The 13,994-nt window shown below is 33.7% G+C and overlaps 1 protein-coding gene across 8 annotated transcripts in view; it reads right to left on the minus strand.

Annotated features, from left to right (window-relative positions):
* Window positions 1-13,994, minus strand: part of PTBP3 (polypyrimidine tract binding protein 3) — a 101,366-nt gene that overhangs the window by 16,578 nt on the left and 70,794 nt on the right. For all 8 annotated transcript variants that reach the window (XM_073806417.1, XM_073806416.1, XM_073806415.1 and 5 more), the window contains one exon: window positions 12,547-12,715. In XM_073806417.1, the coding sequence (XP_073662518.1) occupies window positions 12,547-12,715 (169 nt within the window). The remainder of the gene's footprint in view (window positions 1-12,546; window positions 12,716-13,994) is intronic.

Raw genomic sequence — 13,994 nt, forward strand, 5'->3', positions numbered from 1 at the left:
TTTCTAACTATTACAAGACACAGATTTGTAAATCATCTATATAGAAATAAGTGTGAAAGCCATATGAATGAGAGCTCCGCTAAAAAGGGCACAAGGCAAGAAATGAAGAAAGCTAAAAATAGAACCTGGGAGTATTAGTACACTTAAGTGGTAGAGGAAGGAAGAGGAACATTCTAAGGAAAAGAGAAAAACCTTAGAAAGCAAAACAAAACAGTGAATTATAGTCCCTCAGGATCTCGAGACATAGAGTTTTAGGGGAGGGGGCCTTCCATAAAAGTCAAAGAGAGTGAGAAATGTAAAAGGTAAACAATAGTTTTAGAGCAACAGTGAGAAGCTAGACTGTAAGAGTCAAAGGGAAGGTTTTGGGGTTTTTTACCTTAATGATAGGCTGATATGCATATTTATAGGAGGAAGTATGTAGGCTACATTTTCCAGAGGAGTTAAAAGATCATATAAGTTTATTCTCTTCATTAAAGATAATTATTTAACAGAATTTATTAAATATGTAGCTGTGATTAAAATAATTCAAGAAAATACAGTCATTGAGAGACTTCAGGGACAGAGCTAGCAGAGAGAACCAACAATAAATGAAGACACAGAAAATGAGAATAACTGACAGAGTGATGAAATAAGAAGGGAAACATATATTTATTGAAAGCACATTAGGGGGCAAGCATTCTTCTAGTGCTGAGGAAGCAATGAATAAAGCAGACAAGAATCTCTGCCCTTGCTAAACTTACATTCAAGTAGGCTCAAGATCATAGGTAAAATGAAAACAGAAACAGACTCACAGACTTAGAGAATGAACTTATGGTTACCAGTGGGGAAGGGTGGGGGGGAGGGATAATTAGTGAATTTGGGATTGACATGTACACACTGCTATATTTAAAATAGATAACTAACATGGACCTATTGTATAGCACAGGGAACTCTGTTCAGTATTATGTAACAACCTAAATGGGAAAAGAATTTGAAAAGAATAGATACATGTATATGTATAACTGAATCACTTTGCTGTACACCGGAAACTAACAAAACACTGTTAATTAACTATACTCCAATATAAAGTAAAAAGTTAAAAAAAAAGATGATAGGTAAAATGATTCACTTTCATAACAGAAATAACTATATTTAAGGCATAAAGGAAGACTTATCAGAGAGGCTTCAGTACAGGTATAAGTTATCGCGAAAATTTACACTAGAAAATTAAACATACGAAGAGATATGGTAGGGATTCCCTGGTGGTGCAGTGGTTAAGAATCCACCTGCCATTGCAGGGGACACGGGTTCGAGCCCTGGTCCAGGAAGATCTCACATGCTGCGGAGCAACTAAGCCCATGCGCCACAACTACCGAGCCTGCGCTCTAGAGCCTCCAAGCTACAACTACTGAAGCCCAAGCGCCTAGAGCTCGTGCTCCGCAAAAAGAGAAGGCACCGCAATGAGAAGCCCATGGACTGCAACGAAGAGTAGCCTCTGCTCACCGCAACTAGAGAAAGCCCGCATGCAGCAACGAAGACCCAGCGCAGCCATAAATAAATAAATAAATTTTAAAATATATTTTTTAAAAATAAGAAGAGATACTGTAGATTGTATTACTGTTGCCAAGTATTCACTTGACCCTTCCATGTAACTCTGGTCAGTCATGTGACTTGCAGTGTCTCCTGTGGGAGAAGCATACACTTCTATGCAACACCCACCGCACACAGTCATGTGATAGGAACACACGGACAAACAGGACATAAACTGCCTCTATGCAGAAGCTTTAAGAGGCATGATGGGTTTACACCAGCTCTCTTATTTTTTTACTCTCTGCCACAAGAATGCCATGTCTCAAATGTAGTGACACCTTCAGCCTGGGCCCTCCATCAAAAAGACATGTGAAGGAAGTTTGCAAAAGCTGATTTGCAGCTGTTTAAGTGTCAGTCATGTGAGAGGAATAAATGTTAATTACTGTAAACCACTGAGATTTGTGGCAAGGGCAAGGGACCTACTTTTAAAACAAAACAAAGAGACTAATACAAATGGCTATGGGGTGGGGGGTATGAGGCAGAAGACTTGTAGTAGGTTTTAGAGAAATGAGGAAAATTCTTGAGATAACACTCACTGAACATTAAATAGCAATAAATGAAAGAACTGGCAAACAATTACCAGGGCCAAATTTTAAATAATTGTTTCCAAGTAAAATATGATTAACAAGAACATTTGTTAATACTCGACAAAAGAATCATTTGCAAAGTTTCTGTAAATCTACATTCCTCAAATAAGCAGAAACAGAAACATTTTAGCAAAGTAACCAGTTAGGCAATGGTTTACACAAACTTTTAAGAAAAAGGTTTAAGATTCGCATAACTAAAAATACATATTTTACATTTGGAAAAGGTACTACCACAACAGCAATTAAGGTAATACAAATGAAGAGATAACATTTTTACCTATGAAATCAGTTTATCAGTGTTATTTATAATAGCAAAGCCCTAAAGAAACAAGCTTAATGTCTAAATTGAAGAATTATTATATAAATTATGAGTCACTAGACAAAATACAGAGCCATTTAAAATATTACAAAGAGTATGTACTATGTAAAAAAAAGCACAACTATTTTGTTTTTCAAAAATGCTGGTACAGTAGCAGACTAAACTTTTTGAGTAACTCAAAAAGAAAAAAAGTAGAAAAAGAAATATCTAATTGCAGAAAAATAACTGCAAAGACTTCAGACACTGGAATTATCAGATTTGATTTGATTTGATTTTTAAATAGTATGTTTGAAGAAATAAAAGCCATGCTGAAAAATATCTGTAGGGAAGATACTTAAAAAAAAAAAAGAACCAAGTATCAATAAAATTTCTAGAAATAAAAAGCACAACTATTGAAATCCAAAATTATCAGACAAATTTAACAACAGATTAGACAAAGGTGAAGAGACCATTAGTAAAATGAAAGTCCCTAAGGAATTATTTAGGATGCAGCTCAGAGAGATAAAGAAATAGAAAATATGAAAGAAAGTTTGAGATACTCAGAGTAAGAGAGTATAACAGGTCTAATCAAAATTCCAGAAAGTAAGAAAAGAAACAGTGTGAAGGAGAAATATATGAGAAGATCATTTCTAGTATCAGTAAAAGACAACAATCCACCAAATCAAGAAGCTTTTTGAGCTCCAGGTAGAAAAAATAAATCCTTAAACAGACACATCATACTGAAACTGTAGACATCAAAGATGAAAAAAAAAATCTAAAGAATAGCCAGAGAGAAAACAGCAGTAATTAGGTTGACAGCTGACCTTCCAAGAGCAACAATGAAAACCAGACTATTGTGTACTGATTTCTCTAATACATTGAAAAAAAAAAACAAAACAAAAAACTGTCAACCTAGAACTCTATATATCTTTTAATACTGACAACAAAATAAAGACATTTCTGGGGAAATGAACACTTCAAACATGTTAACACAGACCTTCCCCTTAAGAGAATAATAAAGGATATCCTTCCAGCAAAAGGTAAGCAATCCCAGATGGCATATCTGAGTTGCAAGAAGAAATGAAAGGCCTTAAGAGAGTTATATATGGCTTAATCTAAATGAATATTGATTGTATAAAATAATTAACAAATTGAAATGTTAAAATCTAAAAAGTTTTAAACATAATAATATCTTGAGTTAGGAGGAGGTAAGAGAAGGTAAAAGGAGTTAAAGTGTCCTAAAGTTCTTATATAAGAAAAGATTACAGGTATCAATTAACTATATTTTGCTAAAATAAGTATGAAAGTTAAAAATCCTAGATGAAAATACAAAACAGTGTTAAACTTCGAAAACAGTAGTGGAAAAAACCAAATAATAAATAAACATTAATTCAACAAATATTTTTTGTGTCTATTTTGTGTCAGGCACAAACTAAGTAGAGAAGAAAAAAAACTACCTTGGTGAAGCTTATTTCGACTGATGAAAACAGAATTAAACAATAAACACAGTAAATAAGTTAACTGCATACATAAGAAGGTGATAAATACTACTAAAAAAATAGAACAGGAAGAATCAGGAGTACTGAGGGAAGGCTGGTCAGGGTAGGTCAAAGAAGGCAGCAGGAGCAAAATCTGAGGGTACCTGGGAGAAAAGCCCTCCAGGAAGAGGGAATAACTAGTGGGAACAATCTGGAGGTGGGAACATACCTAACATGCTTTAGAGGGATGTCAGTTTGGTGGGCAAAAGGAGCAAGGGAAGAACATCAAAGGAGATATGTCAAAAGAGTAAAATTGAAGTGGATGGTATAGGGCTTGCAATCCAATGTAAGGATGTGGGCATTTAATACTCTGAAAAACATGGGAGCCTTTGGAGGGTTGTCAGCATTAGACTGAAATGATATGACTTATTTCTCTTTTCTAATTTACATACAATAAACTGTACAAGTACAAAAGGCAACTGATCTGCTTTCTGTCACTAAAGATTAGTTTGCATTTTATAGAATTATATATAAACAGAATCATATACCAGGTGTTCTTTTTTATATGGTTTCTTTCATTCATAATAATGTTTTGTCTGGCTTCTTTCATTCAACATAATCCTGTTGTCCTTAACGATTTATTCCTTTTTATTGCTGAATAGTACTTCATAACATCGATAAACTACATTTTGTTTATCCATTCACCTGTAATAGAATATTTCCAGATTTTGGCCATTACAAATAGAATTGCTATGAACATTTGCATACAGGTTATTTGTGTGGACACTAACTTTTTCACTTCTCTTGGGTAAATGCCTAGGTTATATTGTAGGTGCACATTTAACTTAAGTAACTGGCAAACTCTTTACCAAAGAGTTTCCTAAATTTTACATTGCCATCAACACAGTATGCTAGTAAAAGATGCTCCACATCCTTGGTACAGGAAACTTTTTAAACTCTAGCTATTCTAGTGGGTATGTAATAATATCTTACAGTAATTTAATTTCCATTTCCCTGATGACTAGAGATGTTGAGCACCTTCTCATGTGTTTACTGCCATTCATATACCATCTTCTGTAAAATATCTTGTCAAATCTTCTGGCCATTTTTTAATAGTTTGTTTTCTTATTACTGAGCTATAAGAGTTCTTTATATAACTTGATATAATTGTCTTATATATATGTGTTGCAAATATTTTCTTCAATGTCTACAGCTTACCTTGTGGTTTTCTTGATGGTACCTTTCAATCAGTGAAACGTTTAAATGTTGATGTACATACAATATATAAATTATTTCCTTTCATGGTTTGTACTTTTTGCGTTTTACCTAAGAAACGTTTGCATATCCCAAGGTTACAAAGATTTTCTAAGTTTTTTTTTTAAATATAAGATTTATTTATTTGTTTGCTTTGTTTTGGCCGTGCCACACAGCATGGCATATGGGATCTTAGTTCCCTGAACAGGAATTGAACCCACGCCCCCTGCAGTGGAAGCTTGGAGTCTTAATCAGTGGACCACCAGGGAAGTCCCCTCTCCTATGTTTTATTCCAGGAGTTTTATACGTTTAAGTTTTACATAGAGGTCTAAGATCCATTTCAAGTCAATGTGTCAGTATGGTGTGAGATACGGATCAATGTTTATTTTCTTTCCAATATGGATATCCACCTGTCCAAAACTACTTGTTGAAGGATTTTCCTTTCTCTATTGAATTTTTACACTGGTAATTTTGCTCAAAATCAACTGAGTACATACATGTGGGTCGATTTCTAGACTCTATATGCTGCTCCATTAATTTATCTAACCTTTCAACACTATCAAACTGTTTTGACTACTGCAGCTTTATATTAAGCCTTGCATTTATTTCCTTTCACTATTTTAGATACTTTTCCATTTCTATGCAAATTTTAGAAGTTCAGTGCATCTTACTAAAGTAAGAGAAAAATTAATTAGAGTAGAGAAAGAAATACGAGTTTATCAAGGTTGCTGAATATGAAATCAAGAAACAACAACACTGCATTTGTGTATTAGTAACAATTTTAAAACCAAATAACAGTGATGGCTAAAACTTACAGGGCACCATTCTAAACTCTTTACGTATATTAGCACATTTAATATTCCTCACAACTCTTACCTGTTAAATACTATTATTATGTTCATTTCACATATAAAGAGACAAAAGTACAGAGCAGTTAAGCAATCTGCCCAAAGTTACACGGATCATAAAGACTGGTCTAGAATTAGAATCTAAAAAGTATGGCTCTTAGGAATAATTCTAACAAAACATATGCAAACCTTTACGGGGAAAAGTCACCAAACTTTACTCAAAGACACTAAATAATATACAAATGAATGGAGATATATACAATATTCAAAGACTGGAAGACGCTATTGTAAAGGTGTCAATTATCTTCTAAGTGATTTATAAAGTCAATATAATCCAATCAAAACCCTCATAGTGCTTTTTTTCCCCTTTGAGGACTTGAAAAGCTGATCCTAAAATTCCTAAGTGTAAATGGTCAAGAATTGCCAAGATACTCTTGAAGAATAAGTAAAGAGACTTAACTCTATCAGACATTGAGACTTGTGGTAATGACAAAAAGAAAGACAAATAAATAGACCAATGGAACAATGCTCAGAAAACTACTCATGCATATATTAACCTCAAATTAATGGTATGTGTTAATTCTGAAACTACTTTTTGTGTATTATAGGATTGAGCAAATAATATGTTGAGGCTAATGGAAACTAGATTTCTTATTCTTGAAGAAGGGAATCACCAATATGAAAAAAAGGGTGCTGAATTGGAATTGGAGTTATCAGTTAAAACTTGCGATTTTTTAAAACACAAACACACACATGCACACACACACAGAGAAATATATTTATGAAGTACACATACACATATATCCTAGTCATGCCCATTTAAAGTTCCTAGAAGCAGTGACACCCTATTAGCAATAAGCACATATAATGCCTTGATACTGATTTCCAAATACTATTTCCTACTAAAAGGAACCAGGGCTCATTGGAGTAACAGCTGACTGCAGTGTTATGGCAGGGAAAGTAAAGAAGATCTGAAATATCTTCTGCCAGAAAGTAAGGAAGTGTTCAAACAATGATGAAGGTATGTCAAAAGGCCACAGAAGCTAGTGGCCACTGGCCAAATCTGGGAGAGTTTGAACATAAAGTGAAAAATGATACTGTGAAATTATTACCCATAGAATAAAATAAGAACCTACAAGTTCATATTAACATGAAAAAATAAATACAATGAATAGTAAATAAGCCACAGAGAGCTAATGCACTGTATAATGAATACAGACAACAATATTATACTAAAACTGTGTAATGTGATAAATATCACTACATCTGAATCATACTACAATATATAAATACATAAAAGTAGCACATTATAAACCTTAAATTCACACGAATTTATGTAATAAAAATGAATGAATGAATGAATGGAGTGTTGGTAAGAAAAAAGTTCTTTATAATAAAATCCCAGCTAATAAATGAGAAGGAATGACAGAATTAGCAAATCACCAATATAGCAACAACTACCACAGTAACAACTAATTTAAGCAATGGATGTTAAAACTAAAGGGTGAAAAGTCATAAGAAACAGGCTATTTTTATAGTCTCAACGTATCCTCCTTATAAGGATATGTTGTTAATTACAAAGAGAAAAACAGTAACTTTACAGGGAAGAAATTTGGCAGAAACCACCTTAAGTGATCAAGGTTAATATCACCAGGAATAGGATAAAGTGGCATTATGTGTCTCCTGATGTAATGAAATGAGAAAGACACAACATTATTTCAGCCAAAAAACCAGACATGCATGTTGGGAGAAATTCTATTATATACCCAACCCGGAACTCTTCTAAAATTTTAAAGGTCATAAAAGACAAAGAATGAGGAAATGTTCCAAATTAAAGGACTCTCAAGAAACATGACAAATAAATTAACCTGATACTGAGAAAAATTTTCATATGAAGAACATTATTTTCACAACTGGCAAAAATTTTAAAAGGTCTATGGATTAGATAATAGTATTGTGTGAATGTTAATTTCCTGATTTTGATAACGGTATTTAGGTAAGAATGTCCTTGTTCCTAGAAAATATACAGTGAGTATTTAAAAGGGACACCATGCTTGCAACTTATTCTCCAATGACTCAGAGGAAAAAACAACAACAGACACACACACACTCACACACGCATATAAACAGAGAGATGATAAAGTAAATGTGGCATGATGTTAATAACTGGGGAATCTGAAGGATATAAGGGAATTCTTTGAACTATTCTTGCAACTTAAAGTATTTCAATAAAAAGTTACTAAAATACTATCAACTTTAAAATATAAGTATTTATCTTTATAATATCAAAGTAATACAGGATTTCTTAAACATGACACAAAAACACAAATATAAAGGAAATGGCAAATAAATTTGACTACATAAAAATACCATGGAGAGAATGAACCAATAAGCCAAAACGGAGAGAAATTATTTGCAACACATAATACCAACAAAGGACTAGTGTCTAGGATATATAAAGAATTCCCACAAATAAACAAGAAAAGACAACAAACCAAACACAAAAACAGGCAAAAGAATTAACAGAAAATTCATAAAGGAGAATGGCCAATAAATAAAGTAAGTTCAACCTCATTGGTAATCAAGGAAATTTCACAGCAGTACTGTTCATAATAGCCTCAAACTAAAACAACCCAAATGTCTATCAACAGCAGAATAGATAAACGAACTGTGGTATATTCATACAATGGGAATCTATACACTTGACAGTATTGACAATGAATAAGCGATAGCCACATATGTGAACATGGATGAATCAAAAGAAAACAAACAGTATGATTCCATTTAGATAAAGTTCTAAATATAGGAGAAAAGAATTTTTTAAATTAGCACTTAGGGCTGCATAATGAGTAGTAAAAAAACCAACCAAACCACAGGGGAAAAGCAGAAAAGCAAAAGCATGACTATCATCAAAAATTTGAGACTACAGTTATCTTGGAGCAGGGAGAGTGGGAACACAATAAATGAGAGGGGTACAAATAGTGCTTCTTCAGTATGTGTAAACATTTTATTTCTTAATCTGGATAGTAATTACATGGGTATTTAAAACTGTATTCACAGGTTTTACAAGCTTTTCTATAGGTATAATATATTTCTCTAAAAAGAGGGAAAGAATGCTCACAACTTAGCCCTAAGACCTTTAAACGGTAATCTTTAAAAGAAAGAAAAGAAAGAACAGCCAGTGAGGTAAGGAAAAAAGTCATGGAAGTGTGGTGTTTCTGAAGCCAAGAGAAAAAAAAGAGGGAATAGTGAACAGTTCAAATATTTGTGAGAGGCAGAGTAAACTTTCACACAACACATAAAAAAGTACTGTTCTCTGTTTGATGAATTATTTATCTTATAATGTAGACACTATTCTGCAACGACAAAGGATTTATTAATACAATAAAAAAAGGATGGTAACATTCTGGTTATTTTATATTCAGAAACCAAAATTTTAAATTGTATTTTTAAAATGTCCTCCTCCCACAATGCAGAACATTAATTATACCAACAGTATGTATTCAATTACTGAAATACGTGCAGTTCTGCATTTGCAAACTTGAGTGATAGCCCCAATTTCTATCATTTGTTATTAAAATGGTAATTACAAAGACCTTTGGCTCTCCCAAATTGTACATATGAGTAGGGGCTGATAACAAATACAGTCATCCCTCAGTATCCACAAGGGATTGGTTCCAGCACACTCCCCAACCCCCACCCTATAGACACCAAAATCCAAGGATGCTCAAGTCCCTTATATAAAATTGTATGGTATTTGCATATAATCTCTGCACATACTCCTGCATACTGTGAATCATCTCTAGATTGCTTATAATACCTGGTATGTTGTAAATGCTATGTAAATAGGTGTAAGTACACTGCAATGCTATGTAAAATAGTTGCTGGTACAAGGTAAATTCAAGTTTTGCTTTTTGGAACATTAGGGAATTTTTTTCCCTCAAATATTTTTGATCTGCAGTTGGTTGAATCCACAGATTCCAAACCTGTAGATATGGAAGCCCAACTGTATAAAACACAAAACTTTGGTCAGACTAAAACAGAAACTTTAACAATTTAGGAACATGAACTGAACAATGTACTTGACATTTTCAGTTATAAGTAACAAAAAGCTTTAACACTAAATTTACCATCTGTTTTCTAGAAAATTTTGGACAACAATTTGGCTAAGGATTCTTTTTTCTCACCTATAAAATGAAGATAAACTAAATATCACTTGAAGTCTCAACTAATATTTTATGGTGTCATCTGGGAAAGAAAAATCAATCACAAAGGGTAATAAAATTAAAATACTTTTAACTAAATAATAAACCACACTTCGAGAGTTGCAAAACCAAAAAGTATATTAACCTAATGATATATCCAAGTAGGCTCTCCACTACTTTTCCCTTTACATAAAGGTTTATTTTAAAAGTTTAAATTATTGAGAATTTTAAATAAAAGAAGGAAGCTCTCCAAAGCAACATTTGTATGAGTAATGCAGAAGACTACTTTTATTAGTGCAAAAATGCAACTTCACACAAACTTAGGGTTAAGATGAAAAGTTCTGATGTTTAAAAAACAAAAACAAAAAATTGTAAATCCTCTTCTTTGAATAAAGGAAAAACATACTACTAATTTAGGTCCTTGTTTTAAAGTATCACTACTTAAAAAAGGAAACGTATTTCTCTTAAGACCACTTACACCAGTATTTTGCTGGTTATATTGGGCTGGCCAAAAGGTTCACTCGGTTTTTTCTGTAAGACACCTTTAGTAGCACTTAGTTGTCTTTAACTTCATTTGAAACAGTTTTGTTAGATTGTATTGTGACAGCTATCAGATCAGCATGCATTTTAAAAAAAACTTATCAAAATTGGTGAATTTCTGTGTAGCCATTTTAATATTGAAGATGGAAGAAAAAAAGCAACATTTTCAGCATATTATACTTTATTATTTCAAGAAAGGTAAAAACACAACTGAAACACACAAAAAGATTTGTGCAGTGTATGGAGAAGGTGTTGTGACTGATCAAACATGTCAAAAGTGGTTTGCAAAGTTTCGTGCTGGAGATTTCTTGCTGGACGATGTTCCACAGTTGGGCAGACCAGTTGAGTTGATAGCGATCCAATTGAGACATTAATTGAGAACAATCAATGTTATACCATGTGGGAGATAGCCAACATACTCAAAATATCTGAATCAAGCACTGAAAATCATTTGCACCAGCTTGGTTACGTTCATCGCTTTGATGTTAGGGTTCCACATAAGCGAAAAAAAGCCTTCTTGACCGTATTTCCGCATGTGATTCTCCACTTAAACGTAATGAAAACGTTTTGTTTTCAAAACAAATTAAGACAGACGATGAAAAGTGGATATTGTACGATAATGTGAAACGGAAGAGATTGTGGGGCAAGCGAAATGAACCACCACCAACCACACCAAAGGCTAGTCTTCATCCAAAAAAGGGGATGTTGTGTATATGGTGGGATTGGGAGGGGGAGTCCTCTATTTTAATTAGCTCCTTCTGGAAAACCAAACGATTAATTCCAACAAGTACTGCTCCCAATTAGACCAACTGAAAGCAGCACTCGACAAAAAAGCGTCCAGAATTAGTCAACAAAAAATACGTAATCTTCTATCAGGATAACATAAGACCACATGTTTCTTTGAGCACCAGACAAAAACTGTTACAGCTTGGTTGGGAAGTTCTGATTCACCTGCTGTACTCACCAGACATTGCACCTTCGGATTTTCATTTATTTCAGTCTTTACAAAATTCTCTTAATGGAAAAAATTTCCATTTCCCGGAAGACTGTAAAAGGCACCTGGAACAGTTCTTTGCTCAAAATGATAAAAAGTTCTGAGAAGACGGAATTATGAAGTTGCCTGAACAATGGCAGAAGGTAGTGGAACAAAAGGGTGAATATGTTGTTCAGTAAAGTTCTTGGTGGGGCTTCCCTGGTGGCGCAGTGGTTGAGAGTCCGCCTGCATCAGGGGACACGGGTTCGTGCCCCGGTCCGGGAAGATCCCACATGCCGCGGAGCGGCTGGGCCCATGAGCCACAGCCGCTGAGCTTGCGCGTCTGGAACCAGTGCTCCGCAACAGGAGAGGCCACAACAGTGAGAGGCCCGTGTACCGCAAAAAAAGTTCTTGGTGAAAATGAAAAATGTGTCTTTTACTTGTACTTAGAAACCAAAGGAACTTTTTGGCCAACCCTATAAATCAACTTATTTAAACCAGTGGTAATATATAAGACTATTAATTTCAAGCAAATGGTTGCATAGTTTATAAATAACAAGTAATATTAATGTTAGAAAATAAATTCAATTTCAGGTATCCACTTGTTTTTGCCAACTAATAGAATCTACTAATATTAAGATTCAATTAATGAACACATTTTCGTTCCATGATTCTCACTTTTCTTTAGAAATCCTGAGAGAATCCAAGAAGAAACCACCTGACATATATGGATTAATAAATGAAACTTTTAACTTCAGAAAGCTTGTTCTGTGACCCAAAAGAGAACTACTCACCGAAAGCCATAGGGGGTTCAAGGGATGGCTGGCCATCACCAGTAGGAAGGTCTAAGCGAGTGAAGTCTCTGCTTTTGTCGTTATTATATTTCACATTAAGGCTGGTAAGCTTGGAGAAGTCAATACGCAGAGTGCAGCATGCATTATAGATATTCTGGCCATCCAGAGCCTAAATAAAGCATGTAAGAAAGCATGATGTTTTACAAGATAATAACAATAATAAATCAAGTAGCCTCTATTTTGACAGAGTGGCAATCAGGCATAAAGCAAAGAGGACTAAACTAAAAGCCAAAGACCTGGGTTTACTTTTAACTCTGTCACTGTGTGAGCCTAAGAGAGAAAATGAAAATCTCTATTTCTCAGTTTTTTCATCTGTAAAGTAAGGATAATAATCCCTATCCTGTCTATGATAAGAGCAAACGGAAGAGGAGAAATGTATAAGCTTAGAAAACTATTATACATTATTGTACATTGTACTAATTATTATGATGATTATTTTTTAAATGTTTAAAGATATTTAAATTTTACATTTCATCTTAATTCATTTTAGTGTACTTTATATAGGTTAAGATGAAATAAAGCCTTTGTAAATGGTACCTGTCAGAACCACAATATGTGAAATATTATCTACCACTTACTGTTTTTCTTGTTAAGTTTATTTTCTTTGAGTAATAAACTTGAGGGAAGTTTTGAGTCAGATCAGATACAAGACCAAAAATCAGCAAACCCTCCTTTGAAAATAATAAAGACTTACCAAAGGGATATTTATAGCTACTTATGACTTCCACAAACACTTCAATTTATAAAAATAGATACCAGAAACCAAAACATAAAAATATCAATAAAAAAAAACCATACAAATATACAAAAACCCCTGACTTATCATGATAGTTATTGACCAGTATGCCATCATGAAGGTACAAAATAATATATGTGGGTAGAGGGTACAGCAAATATAAATGTTATTCCTAATCAAGAACTAGACACTTTGTGATACACAAAAGTACTATAAACCTTAGTCCCTATCTTTGGAAAAAAATTAGAAATAATTCAGATACCAGTACAAGACAGAATTAGAGTTAGGGATAGATCTCAATAGGAGATGGGTCAAACGTAACCAAACTGAATGTGAAGTTTTACATCCTGTGAAAAGTCAAGCACTCATGTACTAACAAGAAGACAATATGAATTTAAGGCAGCATATTTCCTAAGATTTAATGTCTTTAGCAATTTAGAGCTCAATGAAATTCAACAGTGAATATGGTTGCAAAAATACTGAAATCAATCAATCTTTGGCTCACTTAATATAAGTAAATGAGGCACTAGGGTAAAGATAATCCTACTTTATTAGTCAGATTATAACAGAAGTACTGTGCTTAACTCTAGACTTTAAATAGGACAAACAGAAATGAGTCCCAGAAATCTGAGAAATGATAGGTGATTTGAAA

This window comes from Tursiops truncatus, chromosome 6 (genome assembly GCF_011762595.2).
Source record: "Tursiops truncatus isolate mTurTru1 chromosome 6, mTurTru1.mat.Y, whole genome shotgun sequence".
Taxonomy (NCBI): Eukaryota; Metazoa; Chordata; class Mammalia; order Artiodactyla; family Delphinidae; genus Tursiops; species Tursiops truncatus.